This window comes from Mus musculus, chromosome 1, assembly GCF_000001635.26.
Source record: "Mus musculus strain C57BL/6J chromosome 1, GRCm38.p6 C57BL/6J".
Classification (NCBI taxonomy): domain Eukaryota; kingdom Metazoa; phylum Chordata; class Mammalia; order Rodentia; family Muridae; genus Mus; species Mus musculus.
Genome location: NC_000067.6, coordinates 164,380,634 through 164,403,160, shown reverse-complemented (window position 1 = coordinate 164,403,160; position 22,527 = coordinate 164,380,634). Strand labels below are relative to the sequence as shown.

At 41.4% G+C, this 22,527-nt stretch overlaps 1 protein-coding gene across 6 annotated transcripts in view; it reads right to left on the bottom strand.

The window, feature by feature from the left end:
- Nme7 (NME/NM23 family member 7) overlaps positions 1 to 22,527 on the bottom strand; it is a 129,777-nt gene that overhangs the window by 34,140 nt on the left and 73,110 nt on the right. For all 6 annotated transcript variants that reach the window (XM_006496692.3, NM_138314.4, NM_001293313.1 and 3 more), the window contains 3 exons: positions 22,452 to 22,520; positions 17,360 to 17,461; positions 84 to 191 (listed from right to left, as the gene is read on the bottom strand). In XM_006496692.3, the coding sequence (XP_006496755.1) occupies positions 84 to 191; positions 17,360 to 17,461; positions 22,452 to 22,520 (279 nt within the window). The remainder of the gene's footprint in view (positions 1 to 83; positions 192 to 17,359; positions 17,462 to 22,451; positions 22,521 to 22,527) is intronic.

Here is a 22,527-nt window from a genome sequence, read left to right as displayed (position 1 = left end):
AAATGGTTTGAGATGTACAAGAACTATGGAGCCTGCTGATGAGCCTGATATACAGGCAGGACTCGCTGCCTGCTTCTGCTTACCTCCAGGAGCCCATCCTCCGGCAGATCCGTGCAATGAACAGCATTTTGAACCTTAGTTTTACCAAAAATTGCCCTGAGGGTCTCAGGTCGTAAATGCCGGGCGATTTCCTATGAAATACACATATATAGTTTAGATTAGTCATATGCATTAATAAGAAAAAAACATTAGCTACATAAAACATTATTTTATAAAATCCAAGTTATATATTGAGGGTGACAACTTTTCTTGGAAATACCATAAATATATGAAACATTTGACCACTGAAAAATTTATATTTACTAGTATAAATTTTTTAAATATTAAAACAATGTTAGTAGGTTGGATGATGGTGGCTACGCCTTTAATCCTAGCACTTAGGAGGCAGAGGCAGGTGGATCTCTGAGTTCGAGAACTTCTTGGTCTTGGTTTACAGAGCGAGTTCCAGATTAGTCAAAGCTACAGAGAGAAACCCTGTCTCACCACCCTCACCTCCAATTTTTTTCCTGCTGTATTATTGTCTGTGTGTGTGTGTGTGTGTGTGTGTGTATGTGTGTGTGTGAGAGAGAGAGACAGATAGAGAGACAGACAGAGAGAGAGACAGACACAGAGAGAGAGAGAAAAAGAGAGAGAGAGAGACAGAGACAGAGAAAGACAGAGACACACAAAGAGAGACAAAGAGAGAGAGACTGTGTCAGAGGACAATCTGTGTGAGGCAGTTCTCTCTGATGATTGAACTCAGGTCATTAGTCTTGGGAGCAAGCCTCTTTACCTGCTGAGCCATCTTGTCTGCCCTAGTGTGGTGATTGGTATAAGAATGGCCCCTATGAACTCATATATTTGAATGCTTTGTCACCATGAAGTTGATCTGTTTGAAAGGATTAGAAGGATTAGAAATTGTGTGGCCTTGTTGGATGAAGTGTGCCACTTGGGATGGGCTTTGAGGTTTCAAAAGGCCACTCCAGGCCTAGTCCTCCTGCCCACCTTGCCTGTGGATCAGGAGGTAGCTCTCCCCTATTTTGCCAGTATCACAGGTGCCTGCTGCCATGGTCCCCGTGACACCATGCTGCTTGTCATGATGATAATAGACTAACCCTAGGAAACTGTAAACAAGCCCCCAATTAAATGCTTTCTTTATGAGAGTTGTCTTGGTCACAATGTCTCTTCACAGCAATAAAACGGTGACTAAGACACATAGAAAAGCTTTCTCTGTAGCCCAGTGTATAAAGCATTATATTAGGAGATGAACAATAATTACATTTCTTTTTATTAGTTGATTACTAGGCATATGTAATATAAGATTACTGTGAAAACATATTTTATAAGGATAGTAAATATCTTAACTTTGTTTAAATCAAACCAGTTTTGTGGTATTGATTTTAGTTTTAAAAACTTTAAATCAGCTTAGCATTAGCACATCTTCAAGGAGAAAAATGGTCACAAATAGCCCTGGATTTGCTGAGCTCAGATAGATGCAAGAGTACTACAAGGGAATAAGAACATTTGGGTAAAAATCGTAAGTAAGGAAGTGTAGCCCTGAGTGGTGGAGGAAGGCAAGGTGATGGAAAGGCAGGCCTGTGGGTACAGAGAAAGAAGTGCACTGGGCAGCTGAGACCACCAGCATGGTTGTTCTTACATCATGTGAAAATCTGCAGATGTGAGGACAGAGATTGGCAATCACCAGTCTAGAGGTAGAACGGTGGCTAAAGTCCAGGTACAATGGAAATAGAACAGGGCGCATGGCTAAGTAACTGGATAACCATGTCTGTGAGTATGGAAACCAGGATGGTGCCTGACATGACTATGGTGCACGATGCTGAGTAGCATTCACAGCAAATCAAGGCTGCTTTGGAAGTTTTCATTTATTTAATTACAGCCGTGTGTCATTATAAGGACACACTGAATCAATGCAAGCCTATGTACTGAATGTGGTCTCATTGGCCATGATGGAGCTGTATTTTCCTATCATCTCATGGCATTGTGACAGTCATAATGTGGCATAATACGCTATACACCTGATTGTGGTGCTGCCAGTGTAAATAAACACTCTGCCAGTCATAGACAAGGGTAGGAATATAACTGTGCACAGTCGCTGACACCTGATAGTAACATCGAGGGACGATGTGAGTAGTTAATGCACTCCTCATGCTAGTCTCTGCATCCTTGAAATACTCCTATTCATTAGATCAAGCAGCATGCCATGCTACACAGGGAGCAGCCTCCACTGCAAGAGTTTAGGTTTTCATTTTGGATCATGTAAAAAAGGTCTTGCTAAACTGAAGTGCCCTAAATGCATGTTCCACATATGGCCAACACACAACATAAGGTGAAATGCCAAGAGTAATCTTTCCTCATCATGAGCCCCTTCCATATTCCAGCAGATTTTCCCTAATTATTCCTAACAGATTCCTGTCCTTTCTTCTACTTACATTCTATGGTGAAAAGCATTGTGTGCGAGCCTGCCTTTCTTTCTTTCTTTTAAAAGATTTATTTATTTATTTATTTATTTATTTATTTATTTATTTTATATATAGTGAGTATACCATTGCTTTCTTCAGATACACCAGAAGAGGGCATCAGATCCCATTACAGATGGTTGTGAGTCACCATGTGGTTGCTGGGAATTGAACTCAGGACCTCAGGAAGAGCAGTCAATGCTCTTAACCGCTGAGCCCTCTCTTCAGCCCTTGCTAGCCCTTCTTAATGAGCAGAAATAACTTCTAGACACAACAAGGCCACACTAAGCACCAATGATTTCATGTAACACAATAAACAATTCTTTAGAAGGAACTTCAGTATTTATACATGACAGGCTATGCAGAGAAAAGTAGACCCCTTAAAAAGTAATGTTTATTTGCACTTAAAGTCAACAGCCTTTCAAACAACCACGTCCCTGGCATGCTCATGCCCCTGGACAATCTGGTGCCCAAGTTCTTAGGTGCTTGGTTATTTCTCATCGCTGCTTAGGTAATCCTGCAGTGGGAGGAAAAAGCCTCATCCTGATGAATGCCCTCTAAGTCTACAGCAGGAAAAAAAAATCACTACACAGTATGATGACTAGCACAAAACTGAGAACAAAGAAGAGAACGGAAAGCTGTGTGCCTTTCAGAGAATGCCACTGGTCACCCAGCTGATAAACTATGCCCATGTAAAGAACCAATTGCTCCCACAGTAAGCTGCTCCCTTCAGTCTTCACTGACACAGGAGAGAGACACAAGAGTGAAAACTTGTCTCATCTCACCCTGTCTATTACCCACAATGCCACCTACGCTGCTTTGGCTAGGGCGCCAGCATCTTTACACTGTCACAGACACCTCTTCAGCCCTTTTGATACTGAGCCCTCAGGGTCACTCCCACATTCCTGAAGCTCCCCTTTACACATCCCACATGTATGATCCCATCTCCTCAGACTACTCTTGCCACTCACAATTTAGTCTTGTTTTTTTTTCCCCCGTCACCTTATCTTCTATTTTATCTTCTTCCTTCTCATCTTCTGCCCTCTCCATTCCATCCCATTCAGTGCTGTCCATGTCTCTTCAGATGACACTTTAGCCCCTAACGTTACTCAACAACATCTCTCGGTTATTCCATTGGAAATTTATACTCTTATCTGTTCAAATGTAAGCTTACTATCTCCTCTCCTAGCCTTTTTCCTCCTAATTTCCCTCTCCTCATGAACAGAACCAGAGTTCAACCAAGAAGCCTAAGCAAAAAGCTTTGAAGTCATCCCCAATTGCCTCTTTCCTCCTTGAGCCCACACCCAGCCTGTCACAACATACAGACTACTTCCTTCGGCACAGCCTTCCTTCCCACGTCCCCTTCCCAGACGCAGTGCTACAGTTTATTCTCACGCTATACGTAGACTTCAGTGGTCTCCTAGCAGGCTTTTTTTTTTTTTAATCTCTATCATTAACTTTTATCTCCTTTGTTTACACATATGTTCATTCTTGTAATCCACACAAACTTAATGACAAGAGACTGATCTGTACATAGCCAACACACTGAAAGCTCATGAAAGATGCCTGGAGTATCAGTATTAATGACTTAGCATGAGAGTGAGTGGATGAATCAAAGGACCAGTAATGTCCAAATTTATATGCATTAAGGGTGACAGTGTGGAGAAACACAGCCACTTAGTTAATCAATGGTAACCCCTTCTTGCTTATTCTCCAGAAGTGTTTGTCTCAAGGAATTCAGAAGAAAATTCATTTGCTATATAAGTAACCACCATCTGATTGATCTATTTTTTCATCTTCATATATATGTGTATGATATATGCGTTTGTATGCCTGTAGAGGCATCTGTGTGCCACAGTCAAAGGAGAACCTCAGATGTCAACTGTTGCCTTATACCTTGTCTGAGATGGAGTCACACTGTTTGCCACAATGTACATTAGCCTAACTATCCCAGAACTTCTGGGGCCTTGCCTATCTCTGCCCCCCATCTCACCACAGCAACACTGAGATTCCAGATTCATGCTATCATGACTGGTTTTGCATGGGGCCTGGGGATCTGAACTTGGGTCCTTACACTTGAGTAGCAGATAGCTCAGATCAACTTCCCTATTTGGGCATTGATGATTTTGTTCTTCTGAAGTTTGCAAACCAGGGCACACAGGGCTGCGAAGGCACTGAGAACCCTGAACAGTAGTTCCATATCTTTGAAGGAGACATGCTCAGGGTCTCTGACTTCATATAATGTCATTGATATAAAATTCCATGTGGCACCACTGTGAGATGGGGACAATCAATCAGACTAGCATTAGATTTTAAATGCATCTAAGTGATTTTCCAGCTGTGATATTAAGACAGATTTGAATTCTCAAGAACTAAGGTGTCTTCTGGTGCAGGCACATACTTGAGCACTATAAACATCAGATTATGTTACAGTAAGTCATCGTTCAGTGCATTACTACACTTAAAAAATACACTCTGCTAAATTGCATTAATGCATATTCTTTCTTTGCCCACCCTTCTCTCCCTCTGTCAATTTTCCTTTCTCCTCTTCCCCCACTTCCTATTTCTTGCTGGGTATCAAATCCAAGAATTCACACTTGCTAAGAAAACACTTTATCACTGAGCTCAATCTCACTGTTTTATTCACGTTGAGACATTGTTTCACTCAACTGCCCAGACATTTTTCAAATGTGGAATCCCCTTACCTCAGCCACTCCAGCAGCTGGGATTACAAACCTATGCCACCTAATGTCTAGCTAATTCACATTCTTCCGTATGACCCTGAGGCACATGACCATGAGGCAAGAGGCTCACACGGGGATAAACTGTTCCTCACAGCTGCACAATTGTGTTTGTTTCCTTGGTTACATATTTTCTAAAGTGGAACCATCGTGCTGGGACTGTGGATGTAGTTTGTGATTCTACCTAGTTGAGTAGCTGGGGCAGGATAATCTTAATCTAAAAACAATGTATTACCATTTTATTCTATGTATGGATGTTTTGCCTGCATGTATGTTTATGTATCATGTGCATGCCCGGTGCCCATGGAGACCAGAAGAGGATGTAGAGATGGAGTTGCAGATGGTTGTCAACCACCACGTGGGTGCTAGGAATTATAGTCAGGTCTGCTGAAGGCCAGCCAGTGCTCTTAGCCTCTGAGTTGTCTCTCTGGCCCCAGGGATCAGAACCTCGAAGGCTGCCTAGGGTTACAGGGTGAGTTCAAGACCAGTCTAGATAACTTAGGGAAACTCAGCTCCAAACTAAGAAAGCAAAAGGAAGGCTGGAAAAGATTAGTGGTAGGCACTTGCCTACCATGTGTAAGAGCCTGGAATTAGCACCTAGTAACACACACACACACACACACACACACACACACACACACACACACACACACACGAGAAAGAGAGAGAGAGAGACAGAGAGAGAGACAGAGAGAGAGACAGGAGACAGAGACAGAGAGACAGACAGAGACAGATACTGAGGGAGTAGAGAGGGGGAGACAGGCAATCGTGTTTAGAACGTGTTAATTATTCCTTTAATGAGAACATTTAATAAACCACAGCATGTTAATTGGATAGCTCTGATACAAGTCGCTGCCATCAGAAAACTGGTTTTCTTAGTGTCTTCCTTAACAGTTTCCCTCCACCATCACAAAAGAACCTTTCCTCAGGGGTTACATTCTAAAGGCAATGTTATCCTCTTCCCAATGGAACTGTAATTTGTGACTAGATTAAAAAGGTAAAATAACCCATTCTATCCCCTCATTCTCTACTAGATTATCTGATCTCTTTTTCTCCACCAAGCATCACCCAGGGCCTATTAAAAATTCATTTTTTCTTTTATACAATTGGAACAAAGCAGTCATTCTAAAAATAAAGGCCAACTTTTGAATTTCAATATAACTGATTTATCTTAGAAAACCATAGGAAAAGCGACTTCCAAACTGCCACTCAATAGTACTTGGATGGAATCCTGGGCAAGCCCAATCCAGGCAACCCATCCTGCTAGCTGACACATGTCCTGTCCTAGATCAACCCTATCATCGTCTCCCACTTCCTTCTCAGCCACTCAGCAACTCAGCTTCTCTTTGATTCACTGTTGTCCAGACACTCAGACTAGATAGCACAGGCTATCTCAACATGCTAAAGCCCACAGTTCTATTCCAATTGTATTCTTGCAGTTCTCATGAGTCCTTTCTGGTTTCCTGGCTTCTCTGGGCCTAGGTAATCCTGTTTCCAATTCTATCTCTTTTCCCTGGAAATTCCATAGTTTCATTTCTGTTTATGGCTGAATGGAATTCCATATCATGTCTGCAGGTTTTCATAATCTATTCATCTGCTGACGGGCATGGGGGCTGACTCCTTCCTTGCTACTATGGAGAGAACCATGGTAAACATGAACGTGCGGGTACTTCCATAGGCCATAGAGTTCTCTGATCACCTGCAAGGAGCCGTAGGGCTGGGCCATGAGGGAGATCAACCTGCATGCTTTCGGTGGTACCACACTGCTTTCCACAGGGGCTGTCTCGCTTTACACCCCCAGCAACAGGGAAGGAGGCTTCCTTCCCCCTGATGTCTTCTCCAGACTTTGTCCTCATTTGTTTTTGGGTGATTGGTAAGCTATGCTATAGAAATTCCTATTTTTAACTCAGTACAATGTAACCATTTAAACATATAACTGTTTCTATATTGGATTCTGCTTTCCAGTGTAATTAAGAAAGCGATTTGACATACAACAATTCAATAAATTCTCAAAATGAATTATTCCCAGCACTTGTGTGAATAGACTGCTGGTTAGCTAGCTTCCTTTCCTTATATCCTTTTTGGTTGGTTTGACTCAGAGTGCAGAGCACAGAAAACAATATGTTTAGCAAACAAAACTCCCTGTGTAGGGGCAAAAACTTAGACGATAAACTTCTGTTTGGTGAACAGACATTCATTCTTAATAGAAATTCCTGTGTGAGCTGCTTCATGCAGGCTCTGCAGAGCCTAATGTGTTAGATGTGACAAGAAGAGGACAGAGCTGTGCACTGCATAAGAGCAAATGCTGCACACTGCGGCTCCCCTGCTTCCCATCGCCCCAGGTTAATGAGGACTCTGAATACCAAGTCACTCTTTTGTATATTAATGTCCACTGGGAGTGGGCATCCATCTTGTTACACAGAGAAAAGGCAAAGGAAAGCATGAAATAGTTTAAGCCACTCTCCCTCCTAACACTGTCACAGTTTTAGAAAGAGCAAAATAAAATGCATCTTAAATGGGGTGTTTTATGTCGATTTCAGCATCTTCACCCCCAGAAATAGATTCAAAGCAGTAATAAGAACATGTTCCAAAGCTCAGACGGAAGCTCAGTCTCCATGGCTACACAGATGAATAAGGAAATTAGCAATAGTGAGATGCTGAGCTAAGCCCTATGCTGAACACCCACACAGCCTCTTGCTTTGTTTTGTTTTTCGAGACAGGGTTTCTCTGTGTAGCCCTGGCTATCCTGGAACTCTCTCTATAGACAAGTCTGGCCTTGAACTCAGAGATCTGCCTTCCTCTGTCTCCTGAGTGCTTGGTTAAAGGCCTACACCAGCACACCTGGCTTTTAGAGTTTAATAACAATGTTATATATTTTTGTATGTGTTACAAACATGTGAATGTGTATGAATGTGTGTACCTGCGCGCCCAAGGGCGCATGTGTATGTAAACATGTGTGTGCATGCACATGGAGGCTAGAGAATATGCTTGGGTGTTAATCTTCAAGAGCCATTACAACTACTACTTTTTTTGTGAAGGGTTTCTCGCTAGCCCAGGAGCTGATGAAGGAGGTCATGCTGCCCAATCAAAGATGGGTACCTGTCTCCACCGCCCTGTCCCTGGAATTACAAGAGCATGCCACTGAATCTTACTCTTCTTTTTTTTTTTTTTTTTTTGGTTTTTTGAGACAGGTCCTGGAACTCACTTTGCAGACCAGGCTGGCCTCGAACTCAGAAATCCACCTGCCTTTGCCTCCCGAGTGCTGGGATTAAAGGCGTGTGCCACCACGCCCGGCAAACCTTACTCTTCTTACGGAGTTCTAGGGACTGAGCTCAGGTCAAAAGCACTTTCCTAATAGGGCCACTTCCCCAGGCCTGCAGAAGCATATTTAATACTGTTAGTGTAAAACTTAATTAAGTAGCTATTATACAATATTAGTTACTGGATGGTTTTAATCTTATTTTATAAATATACTAGTTTAAAGCCAAATTACAGTGTTTATTTCTGAAAAGGAGAAAAACAAGAATGGTAATTAATTTTTGTTTTCTTGAGCCAAAATAAGTGTTTATTTCTAAACAGAAGACCAAGAATGCATTATGAACTAACCAGTACCCCGGAGCTCTTGACTCTAGCTGCATATGTATCAAAAGATGGCCTAGTCGGCCATCACTGGAAAGAGAGGCCCATTGGACACGCAAACTTTATATGCCCCAGTACAGGGGAACGCCAGGGCCAAAAAGGGGGAGTGGGTAGGTAGGGGAGTGGGGGTGGGTGGCTATGGGGGACTTTTGGTATAGCATTGGAAATGTAAATGAGCTAAATACCTAATAAAAAAATGGAAAAGAAAAAAAAAAGAAGACAAAGAATGATAACATGGGTAAATATGCTTCTCTCTGTCTCTATCAGGACAGAGATATCTCCCTTGATTTTTGCTGTCTGATTTCACTTGCCAGGAATCTGACTCAAGGGGAGATCTGGAAACCAGGGGAAAAAGTAATACAAAAACCACGGAGGCCAAAGTGGCTCACTCCAAACAGCACATGGCACTCACACTTTCTAGGAGGAAAGCAAGCCAGATACTCTTCTCAAAGCAAGCAGAAAATGAATGCAGTCCCATGCATGCTTTAAGACGGGCAGGGAGGTCTTCAGTAAGCATAATCTCCTAGGAGCATCTATAATGTATACTCTACATGGGCAGAAAAGGAAACGCCGCTCTTCCTTCTGAATGAGGAGCACGTCTTTCTTGCTCCTGGACACTCATTGCTTGCTGAACTCTTACTGCCTACTTGATAGGACAAAAGGTTTCATAGGATGCACGTAAGCATCTACTGATCCTCCATCTCCAAAAGATATGTTCAGGACTCCAGCAGATGCACGAAGCTTGGATATTATGTTTCTCATACAGACAAACTTTGTATAAAGTTGATTTTACCAAGCGAACACAGTAAAACATTATTAATAAGAATAATATAAATGTACTAAATATTTCTAGAATTTTCCATGTACTGTTTTGGGCTATGGCGGACTATGAAAAACAAACTGCTGAAAGCAAACTTGCAGCTAAGGGAGACGGCGGATGCATAACTCTCGACTTTGAAGTGAGACCTTATTTGTGGGTTCTAGGGTTTATTGGGAAAACTCTTTGTCCTTAGAACCACACTGCCCTGAACAGAAGCAAAAGTTGGAAGAACATGAGATAACTCGGGTGCAAAGGCTCTTGCTTTTAAGTCTCAGTCTAGAAAAATCTGAAGTAGGAATTCTTTAAACACAACCTCATCTGATCCAACATTTATCTAAAAGATAAGTCCATTTCCACTGGTCAGTGGGGTAAATCAGGGAAAAACAGTATATAACAACTCAGTCAGTCATTTACATTTACTGTCCATTTTTTAATGTGAAATGAGTTTTATTTAAAAATGTAAGATATCTTTTTAAGTACTTTTATGAAAACTACAAACTTCTTTCATAATATGAATAACCAGTTCCTAAATCACATGTAAGTGAATATTTTCATTATATTTGAATTAAGTGCTTCCAAAAATTATGCTTATAATTAACTACATGGAAATAATGATTTTTGTTTACTAGCTGGTATTAACGAACAAAAACCAACACTCAAGATTAAAAGGGTCACATACATCTTCTGGCTGCATTGGAGGGTTCTTAACATCCTTCTCTTTGGCCTTTCAAGGGTTAGGACTGTCTCACTGACACTTCCTGAGACAGCATAGCTCAGGATTATTTACACTGATCGTAACTGAGTCAGAACGTAGGCCTGGTGCTGGTGTGACTAGTTTTTTTTGTTTTGTTTTTTTTTACCTTTGGGTAGACTTGTAAAGTGACAGGGTCTTTTGTATCTAACATTGGTCATTTCCCAGGGTCTCAGAAAGATTTAAACATATTTTCCTTCCATCTCAATGCACAGTCTATTGTCCTAAGCAGTGCCCCTGGGAGCTGACATTTGAAACTGCAAACAGCATGTCATGTTAGGGAGATAAAGCTGGCATATGTGCACCAGCCTCCTGGGATTCCAAAACGCTAGCAGCCCCAGCTGGTGCTGCGCCTCTGTCCCAGGGTGCACTGCTCCAGGCAAGCTTAAGTTCCACCTTCTGACTGTCAGAGGGACGCATCTGACTGGAATATGGTTAGTCTAAAGTCTTTTAGGGCAAAGGATACAATAGTATTTTTACCAGGAGAGAGAAAAAGAGGTGAGCTTGGGGCCTCTCTCATGCTAGGCAAGGGTTCTATCCCAGAGCTACTTCTCAGCCTCGAAAGATCTTAAAGAAAACAGCATTATCAATTAATATTTCTTGAAGAGATACAAAGAGCTGCTTAAACTAACATTCATTCTTTCTAAAATATATATTGAGTATTTGTTTAATACCAGATGTCCTGAAAATACCAGAGAAAGAAAAGATAAAACTTTCTTTCCTTCCCCACTATATACACGGTGAAACAGAAGTGAAGGAAATGAAGGTGAGTGACCAGAGAGTGACCCTTGCACAGTGTTCAGATGCTGATGCCTATTACAGAGAAAACTCAACCAAATGTCACTTAGACTGTCCATGGAGGTAGGAGCTGAGCTAGGTCTCTCTGAGTTGGCACATTCAAACACTAATCCTGCTAAGCACAAATGGTGGAATGGACTATGTATGTATCTGCTTGGATGATGTGAGGATGGTGCATAGCTACTGCTAAGAGAGCTAACTGTGCCTGCCCTGTGGGTGCTTTCCCAACCAGTCTATTTTTTCCTGCTACTCCTGACTTCTCTCTGCCCACAGGATTTAGAAACTGTGATTTAAAAACACAATTGTTGCTTTTGAACTGATAGGAGAAAGACTCTTAAAGAGCACATTTCCTGTCCATCTTTAGACAGGTGTCTTTTCCTCTCCCGTACCACTCCCATTCCACGGTACTTATTTTACCTGTTGGTTATCTGTCATATCAGTGAAGCGAAGACACTGCCAGATAGTGCATTTCTGCCACTCTCTCTAGCACCAGTGCATCCTATGGGCTAGGAATGCTTGGTATCTAAATAGTACTTGGCATATGGTCGAAGAAATAAAACAATAATTAAGAAAGAGGTTTAGGAAGGAGCAAGTTTAGAAAATCGCCAGGCTATCTCAGTAATTAACCCACCAAGCCCTAGTTTTTAGAAACAGGGTTTCATGGAGCTCGGGCTGTGTTGAGTTCACTGTGTAGTGGAGGCTGGCCCTGAGCTCTGATGCTTCCTTCTCCTCCTCCCCAGCCATGGAGAGTATAAGCATGTGCACCATGCCTGTTCACATTAATACTTGCAGTGTCAGCTTCAGGGGGAAAGTTATATGCTCTCTCCCAGTTTATACCATGGTGGAGGCCAGCGAGAGGCAGCAAGTGAGCACATCTTAAAGACTGCTCAGCCCGTGATGTTTAAAGTGGCTTTGCTTCTCTGCTGGTGATCACACACAGGTCTGTATGCAAGCTATCTGCCAGAAAGGTGGGAAACATGGAGACGTTAGGGCTCAGGATGTAGCTCTCTTGAGAATTAAGAACCTTCAGTATAATGACGTGCTCATTTCTAACCTAAAGGATAGTCTGGCAGAGGTGCCTGACTGCAGAGAATCTGCAGATTTATTTACGCCCAGTCTCCTTGTAGGTAAAGCAAGGTAACAACAGTACCATAGGTGGATGCTAGCACCTGTGTCGCTATCATTGTTGGGACTAAATCAGGTATCTCTTTCTTTAACTGATTTATAAACTAAAAAGAATTAAAAGTATCATTTATTAAAATCTCAGTAACCTTATTACCTATTACAATGGTGCACCAACTGTTTCCAACTAAATTTTCTAAGTTTACTACCTTTATGCTCAGGTGATATTATCCCTTGAGCTGGAAAGGGTAGATCCTCATTTTGCCTTATGGAAACTCCATTCTGTAGAATTTGCCTACTTAGAAACACTGGCATTTATTCCAAAGAAACAGAACCACTCCTTTAACAAACAAACAAACAAAAACAAACAAACAAACAAAAGCCAGGTCTCTGTGCCTCCCTGGAAGCACTGACCTGACTCCCATTTGTCTTCCCATTGCCTATGAGCATCTGTTTTCCTTCTAATAATACATGAAACATCTATCAATGTCTTAGCTGTGTGATTTTAATAAATATCTGACATGGCTCTATTCAAATTTGAATTTATGCCAGTTGAAGCTCCTAAATGTAAGGAGTTCCTTGAGCCAGTTTGTTCTCTTTATAGATGATAAAATTCCACTGGAAATTTCTTTTCCTTCTTAAAGGACACAAAATAAAAAGGATGAAGATCGTATACTAAAAACAGTTCCCCATGAACTTTCTGATCCCCATGAGATTGTTCTATAAGATCCAAATAGAAGCCACAGAAACACTGTGGTGCTTTCACTAAGAACAGCCCCCATTGGCTCATATATTTGATTGCTTAGTCATCAGGGAATAGTACAATTAAGAGGTGTGGCCTTGTTGGAGGAAGTGTCACTGGGGGTGGCTTTGGATCAGGATGTAGCTCTCAGCTACTTCTCCAGCATCACAGCCACCTGCCACCATGCTCCGAATCATGGTGACAATGGACTAAACCTCTGAAAGTACGAGAAACTCCCCAATTAAATACTTTATGAGAACAGCCATGGTCTCTCTCGGTGTCTTTTCACAGCAATAGAACAGAGCTAAGACACAGATATTACTAGTGTCATACTAATCATTATTTTGGTACAACGTATGCTTTCTTCTGCTCCTCAACAGTGCAGTTTACTTAAGAGGCAATAAATCCCATTGCAGCACCTGCCCCACTCATCCCGCCCTTCTCCTCCTCCACAGCCTCACTGGTGCAGTGTCAATGGCCTCCTCCTCATCTCACCTAACTTGACTTCAGCATCGCTAACACAGGCTCCTCTGAAGAAATGAGGGGCTCACTCTTAAGACAGCATTCAGCATGTCCTAACTTGACCACTCTCATAAAATGAAGACTTAGAAAGAAAGTCACTCTCAAGCCTTCTCATCCTGCCTTCTATCTGCTGTGTGGTCCCTTATGACACATTCCTTAAGAACTCAAAAAACAAAAACAAAAACAAAGCAGTAAGGAAAATTAGCTAGCAATCCTTACAGTATGCTAGACACTGTTCTAACAAGCATAACCACATTAGCTAGTTTAAGCATCACATAGTTTTAGTTTTTCATTTTACTGGTGAAAAAACAAGAAGCATTTGCTAGGTTGCTTGGTTTCTGAGCCCTATTATAAAGCAAGCATGCATTATGCACCCTTCCTCCTGCTCTTGACCCCAAAGAAGCCAGAAATTGCCCATGAAAAACATGTGAGGCTAAGCTGGTGCTCTGGTAACCTCTCCTGTGGCTCCCCTCTCACTGAGTAAAGGCAAGAGTCCTTCATTGTTTCCTCAGTTTCTCTTCCCCAGTTTCACTCTTACCAATGTGGCCTCCTGGAGTCTCCTCACACACCAAGAATACTCGAGCTTTGGCGCTCCCAGTGCCTTCTATCTGGAAGCCCAGTGACTTTCTCCCACCTCTGACGACTCTATAACCTTGCCACCTTTCCCACCCTTCCTCTCCTGGTAACTCTGTTTCTCATCCCTACATTATTTCCCCACAGCATTTGCCACCAAAGGACACACAGTGGATTTTACTCTTTAAGGTCTGTTCATGGTCTGTTCCCTTGGGTAGGCTGTAACTTCTGTGTGCAAGGTGATTGCTTTGTCTGTTGACTGCTGTATCTCTGGTCTCTAGAGAAGCATTGCATGTATGTGAGGGCCCCACAAATGAAGAAATCCATTCACACAATTAATTAATATAATTCGTATAATATAAATTTGAGAGTTTGAGCAGAAGTTAAGAGGCTGGACAAGAAGGACTTGTTGATGTATTGCTAAGGGATAACTAAGAGAACTGGGCCAGAGTGAAGGGGAAATAACTGCTAGGGAAGGAACAACGTGTAATACTTCCATGGGCTGAGATAATGCTTTCTAATTCCAGGAATTATTATTGGCTCTCTGTAGATCTCCTGTTCTCTAGAATTCTCAATCTCATCGTGACCTTTTCCCAAGGCCATGCATTTAAATGTACAGATACGTAGGACTATTTTCAAATATTCTAATCGCATTTTGTGATACAGTGTAATACATGTACTTATTAAGATCTAATAGCAGTGTGTAAACAACAAAAATGAAAAACACAACATCAAAACCCACAGTGGAGCAATCCCAGGTACACCTTCTGGAGGCAAGATCCGAGAACCTGCAAGCATCCAAACTAAGCCATGAAACTGAGCTCCTGCAAGGACAGGAACTGAGCTTAGTCATCTTCAGGATGCCCCTGCCGCAGAACCTGACAGCTTGCACGACGTGCTGTTCACCCAAGAAATGCTCACTGAATAACTGTCTGTAAAGGAAAAGAATCCGCGTGTTTTCCCTTTTAGTACTCTCATGCCCACAGATACCTGTGTGTCCATTCCCCAGCTCTCCCTCAGTGAGCTCATCCTCTGTCCTTAACTGCCTGTTCTTGACCATCGAAAGAAGAAAAGAGCTTGCTATGAAGTGATGCTAGTGCTTGCTCTAAAGTGATGCTAGAGCTTTCTCTAAAGTGATGCTAGTGCTTGCTCTAAAGTGATGCTAGTACTTGCTCTAAAGTGATGCTAGTGCTTGCTCTAAAGTGATGCTAGTACTTGCTCTAAAGTGATGCTAGTGTCTGCTACAAAGTGATGCTAGAGCTTGCTCTAAAGTGATAGAAAGCTCTCTTGCTATAAAGTGATGCTTTTCTGTGCAGCCATGACTTTAATCATCTGCCACCTTTATCACCTACTTCTCCTCACATGCCACATACTCTTTGGTAAGCTGCCTTGCATCCTTAGACTGAGATATCTACGCTAAAATTCTGTGTTTTTGTTTTACTTGTAAATATTTATCAGTGGGACGGCCACAATGCCTGAAAATCAAGTACTCATGATGGTTAAGTGATACTCTGAAAAGCCTTTGAAGCTTCTGCTCTTTTTCACCGAGGTTGACCTCGAACTTACGAGCTCAAGTGAGCCTTCTAGCGCCATGCATTCAGACTCTGCATGTACCTTGTTGCCTGGTTGAAGGTTGTGTCGCTATATCCCTAAGTGTCAGCACAAGTTCAATAGTTCAATAACCACTTACTGACTAGGTGAGAGAAGGAAACAGTGATAAAGCTTAACTTGTTTCCTTTTTGTTATTTTTTTTACATTTATTTATTTATTATTATATGTAAGTACACTGTAGCTGTCTTCAGACATACCAGAAGAAGGTGTCAGATCTCATTACAGATGGTTGTGAGCCACCATGTGGGTGCTGGGATTTGAACTCAGGACCTCCAGAAGAGCAGTCAGGCACTCTTAACCGCTGAGCCATCTCTCCAGCCCCTTTTTGTTATTTTTATTTCTCTAATTTTCCCTATTTGGTCAACTGATCATTCCGATTTTAATTTTCTCAAAAAAATTAACAAAAGCCCCATTTGGCTATTAAACAGGAAGCTGAAACTAAAATTAACAAAATGATTCTGTCCTCAGGTCTAAGGTATCCTTTCTTAGCCTCTCATGATTGACATTGGGTAAATCCACAGCATCAGCACCACTCTCTGCCGGTTCTGTGTGCTGTGTATCACTGTGTCCTTTCTATCCTTTCCCTAAACTACACAGAGGCGGCCTTGCTGCCTTACCTGCTGCTCCCAGGTCTGCTCCCTTTTACTGCTAGAATCCCTTTCTTTAACCTCTTTCAAAGTAATGTGCTCCAGTTGTACCAAAGAAACAATTCTGTGATAATTTTTAAAACTGAGTTACATATAAAGAATTCTTCTTTCCTAAATATATAAGAATTACATTTTCTTATTTCCTCTACTTAGGAAAAATACTTATTTTCTCATGCTTCCAAAAATGCATGTAACTGAGGCTAAGGAAACCATCTTCTGCTCGCATAGCACAGAGCGCTCTCCACCCTTCACTGCTCTCCCTGTCCCTATAATGCAGCTTTTGATATTCTTCCATCTTCCCTGCTCCCCAGTTTGTCCTTCAAGTCTCTCTTCCTCTAACAAGGTTTACATTGTCCCTGTATTAGATTCTCTCTTACCAAATGATTCTTCAACATGTGAGTTTGCCTCAACTACCAAGGTTTGTTTGGTCTTTATTCATACTTTCCCCTGTACGTCCGGTTGTTCTAGAAGCTCTGTATGTACTCGTCATCACTGATCTACCCCATGTAGACAAGTTTAACCGCTCATAATTTCTTAAGCATCTAGAATAAAGCCACCATATTCACAATCTTCATATTTACCTTTATATTCTTTCTATTTGAAGGAACACCTTAGAAAACTTTTATTTCCAAGTTTAAAAAATAAGTTAGCAAATGGAAAGAAGAAAACACATAGTCCTCTGCCATGGTAAAAGATACTCAGAGCATTCTCTACTGTTGTTAGACAAATGAGAATTATTCTTTTGTAAAGCACTGCTTTGAGCAGTTTTCTTGCATATTCACTTTTATGTAAGTTACAAGACTGAAAAATTAAAAAATTAAACTTGTTAAAATAGTTACTTCATAACACAAAATAGACCAATAGTTTAATAACTTACAGGATCAGCAGGTCCGCAGAATTCTCGAAATGTCTTTGTAGGGTTGCTCTGTTGGATCTCTATTGCTACGCAAGGGCCGGAGCACAGCTCTGTCACCATATCCTTCAGTATTCAAGAGAAACAAAATAATTAAAATAACTGAATGTTTTACCCCCATACCTTTAACTGTGCTGCTTCCCCACTATCTCCAGTCCCCAATAGTCGGTCACCTTTGACCTCTTTCCCATCTGAGTCCTGCACACAAGCTCTTTCTAAACGACAGCCACCTTTGCCTCCAAATATTTCCTCTCATCCCTCCCCTCCGCTCCTAGGACACTAGCATTTCAAGGTAATGCTTTGCCTCTTCCAGTCACATCAGCCATTTCTCACACATTTTCCTTTCAGACTTCCCCCTTTCCATCAGGGTAGTTTTATCAAATTAATATTTCCAAAGTATAAATAGCCGTGTTTCTCCTGTAGGACCTTTAAAAATCTATTACATGGTTAGCAACAAGAACTAACATCTAGAAAGTAAGAAAAAAAATAGATGAGCTAGTTTTCACGGATTGGATGGTGGCAGCCTAGGGGGACCGTGTAGTAGGCCAGATAATTCTTTTCTCTTGCTGCATAAAACAGCCGCAGACAGGCGAGCCAGACACAGGGCAGGTAGAAGCATACAGTAGAGCCTGACATTTCCACAGCACTGCAGAGGCAAGCTCAGTTAATGGAGCCCAGCAGATAGGATCATCAGGGCAGAATACAGAACAACTCCAAACCCTGCCACGGAGCTTTTTCTACACCCATGTTTACTGCTGCTGTATCCACTTGAGCAAGGAGGTAGAAATAAGTGAGTGGTGAATGCGTGGTTAATAAAACACTGGTGTATACACACACACACACACACACACACACACGCACGCACGCACACACGCACTCACACACATGGATATTATTCAGCAAAGAAAAATGTAATCATAAAATTCGCAAGATAACAGATGAAATAAGAATGTACACTAGTAGGTGAGGTCACATGGTATCGGAAAGAAAAATACATGGTCTTTCCCACTTGCAGAACCTAGCCAAAACATATACATGCAAGCAAATGTACAGGCGGACACAGCAGCACGTGCAGAGGGTAATCATTAGAGCATGAGGAAGGACTGAACACAGGCGATGGACGCGAGATCTAAGCTGATTGTTTCCTAGTTCTAACTCTGTGGTCGAGTTTTCATTTTCTGTGGTGGATAAGTGCATAGCTATGTATTCGCCAGTGAAGGTAAATTAGCCGGAGGCTCCACAGCTTCGAGATGGCCAAGAGGAGTCCATGGCTTCTGTCATCCAGAGCTTGGAAAACCCCCACAGAATACATGAGCTCCAACCTCAGGTAAAGCCCTCATACACACATACAGCACATGGGCTCGTATCAGGTAAAGCCCTAATACAACTGCCAGGCTCTACTTCAGGTGCAGGCCTCAGAAGGGCTCTACCCCATGGCTGTCCTAAGTCAGCCCTATAGGGTGAGGTAGCACCTGCTCACCTTACAAAGCTTGAACGCAAGCCTCCCCAGAGTCAAGCTTGAACGCAAGCCTCCCCAGAGTCAAGCTGAAGCAAAGTTACTTAACTGACAGCCCAGCTCTCTTAAGGGCACAATCCATGGCAGAGCACATCATGCAGGGTCAGTCATTACCAGGCCTGAGCAAGAGGAGAATGCAAGCCACTAGCAGAAGCAACGTCAGTAAGGAGACAAGTATCCAGCAGACAGGAGCAATGTAATGAACACACGATTGCTAATACAGCTATCATAGATGAGCCTGCATGCTCAAATTATAGGAGAACTATGGACATTCTGAGGAAAAAAAATGAATAACAGAAGACTCAAATCTAGAAATGAAACCAAAGACATGTGACTAATTAGTGCTTTGGATGGGTGAGCAGGGCACAGCCCTGCAGGTAAATGACCTGAGGCTGGCACTTGGAACTGCTTCAGCACCAGCAAGGAAACCTACAGCGAAGAAAAGCAAAGGCCTCGTGGTCCGGTGTCACACCGTGTAACATGGTGTCTTGGAAGAAAAGTGGACAAAGTATTTTAGGAAATAGCTGATAAAAAGTACACCACGTTTCTACCCATAAACGTCGAAATCCAACAGAGGAGTAGGAAGGAAAATGAGAGGGGAGAACAGGATCAAGCAGAACAGCGCAACCAGCAGGAAACCGTAAAAGTTAAAGACAGGTGAGCAAGTCATGTAGCAGCTGCATCAACAAGGCCTGCCTGTCAGTCCTGGGACCAAACCACACCGTAACAAACAAACAAACAAACACAGACACAGAAAGAGAAAAAAGAGCTGGGGGAAGCCAGAACCCAAATCCCTGTCTGTAAGATGTAGTCAAAACACATTGTACATATGTATGAAATTCTCAAAAATAAACAAGAAAATGTTCTCAAGGGGAAGGGCACATAAAAATATAAACCTGCACAAAACAGCAGTAGACAGAAAGCACTTCTTTCTCTTGTAACTGTTTTAAAGATAATTATTCAATGGCTCATAAGTCCTCATGTCTAGATGATGGGGTTACAGACCTTACATAGCTTCTAGGAGAGAGAGTAGGGTGTGAAGGTGGGGCATCCAGAAAGGGTTAAGAGCAATAGATGGGAGAATATAATCAAAATATACTGCATGCATGTGTGAAATTCCAAAAAATTAAATATAAATATATTCAAAACAGAAAAAAGACAATTATCCAAAGAAAAGCATTAGTTTTCTTTGAGAGGAAGGCCCCAGGTGTGCCAACTGCATTAGAGCGAATGGCCTCCCACTCATTAGTACACAGGCAGCACCAACTGGATTCAGCTGGTTATTTACTTGTTTGTTTAGTTATTTATTTAATGTATGAGTCAAAGCCTCACTATGTGGCCTGTGCTGGCCTGACACTTACTATGCAGATCTCCTGGCCTCTGCTGCTGGGTGCTGGGATTGAAGGAATGAGCTACTATATGTTCAGAGCAGGGATGTTTTATTTGCTTGCTTGTTTGTTCGTTTTGAGTTTTGGAAACCAAATTGGGAGGGGGTGGGAGCTTGTGGTGGTGATGAAATCTGGAAAGGGTTAAGGAAAGGATGGGGAAATATAATCAAAATGCATTGCATGCACATGTGTGATTCCAAAGAAATAGATAGAAATATATTAAAAAACAGAAAAAAGATCATTCAAAGAAATAAAATACATGACAAAATAACGCCAAGAATCATGGGAAAAGTTGTTATGATATTCACTCAATGTGAAGTGGAATAATGAAGAACAGGACCAGACAAGAGCGCTTCTCAGTGTCTGGACCACTCAGTGCACCTTTGCCCTCTCCTGTCAACACTGAAAAGCACTGTAGGCAAGATGAAACAAATACAACTTTGAGGAAGAACACCAGGTGGGCAAGGGGTAGTGCCAGGCCGTGCCAGCCCTTATCCTGACTTCAGTGAGTTTATAACACACAAGACCAAACTAAAACAACTTATTATAGGGCACATTTAAATATTAACCCAAACACTGTCATTTGACCTGATGGAAATGACAGAAGAAAGTGCTTTATTAAGGAATGTGATATATATAACCCTACTCATTAGAATCCCTAAATTTACCCCAAAGTGACTTTGCAATTTTTATTCATAGTTCTGTTGAATTTGATATTCTATTTCATGCTATTAAAGTACTACCTATACATACAATGCCAAGTTCTCAGTCAGAAGAGATATCAAACATATTTTTTGAAAAGGAGAGAAATAAATTATGTCTTTCTTCACTCTTCCTTTTCTACTTTGTCTGTGCATCTCACTTTATGTTACTGTTGGCAGCAGACAACATTTAGAACAGCAGATATACAGACTACTCTAAATGAGCAAAGAGGATGGAAGAACAGACAGGGAGCTAAGAACGGCACTGAACACACAATGTGTTTCTTTAAATATCGACTCAAAATGTTTTGGTTCTCCCAATTTTAGTTGTGATGGTTTGTACATGCTTGCTCCTAATACCTTCTAAATGAGTGGCACTATTAGAAGGTATGGTCCTGTGAGTAGATATATCACTGTGGGTGTGGGCTGTAAGACCCTCATCCTAGCTGCCTGAGAGCCAGTATTCTGCTAGCAGCCTTCAGATGAAGATGTAGAACTCTTAGTTCCTCCTGCACCATGTCTGCCTGGACACTGCTATGTTCCTGCCTTGATGATAATGGACTGAACCTCTGAACCTGTAAACCAGCCCTTAAATGTTGTCCTTTATAAGACTTGCCTTAGTCATGGTGTCTGTTCACAGCAGTAAAACCCTAACTAAGACATTAGTTAAGGAGAAAACTTTCTAAAAACTTGGTTGATTATTTTTTAAGTCTTTTGCTGACCTAAGTCATACATGGAATGGTTGAACTAATTCCTATCCTCATTAGAACTTCACTTCTATCAATGTAAATCATGTGCCTTTTATCACAAAACTGTAAAGTCTACAGTAGACGTTCAGTCAGTATGTGCTGATTTCATAATAACAGGATCAGATCAAATTATGATTTTTAAGACAATAAATTTGAAGTAAGTTTGAGTGTAAGTATAAATTATCAACAAAAATCATCTATCAAAGAATTATTGAACTAAACAGTAATAAAAAACAAAAGCAATAGCAGCTAATATTTACCCAGCACTCTCAATGAAGAGACTACTTTACATGATTTGTTTCAATTAATTCTCATAACAACCTTCTAATATTCATCATTCTCATCTGTACACAGGCTAGTAAAAGCTTTAAAAGAGTAAATACCCAAGGGTTCCAAGAGCTGGACTTGGGCCCTCTGACACAACACAAGCCCTCTTAACCACTGAGCCATCTCTTCAGCCCATGTCTAGCATCTTTCACTCATCTGTTGGCCAATCGCACTTGTTCTTTTAAGAAATGTAGTTTTAGATTGTTTTTTTTGTCTTTTCTTCTTTGACTATGTTGTTTGTGCTATTAATCCTTTATCAGATCTATGGTTTATAAATCATCCTTTAAAATACTTTGAATAACTATACATTATAAGATTCCCAATATTTGGAATATACATATTGCATTTCATTATTTAATTTATCTTCATACTTACATTATACTCAGACACTACACCTTTATAGACTTCATAGAATTCTTCAACATTAGCCCGATCCAAATTGAACTACAGT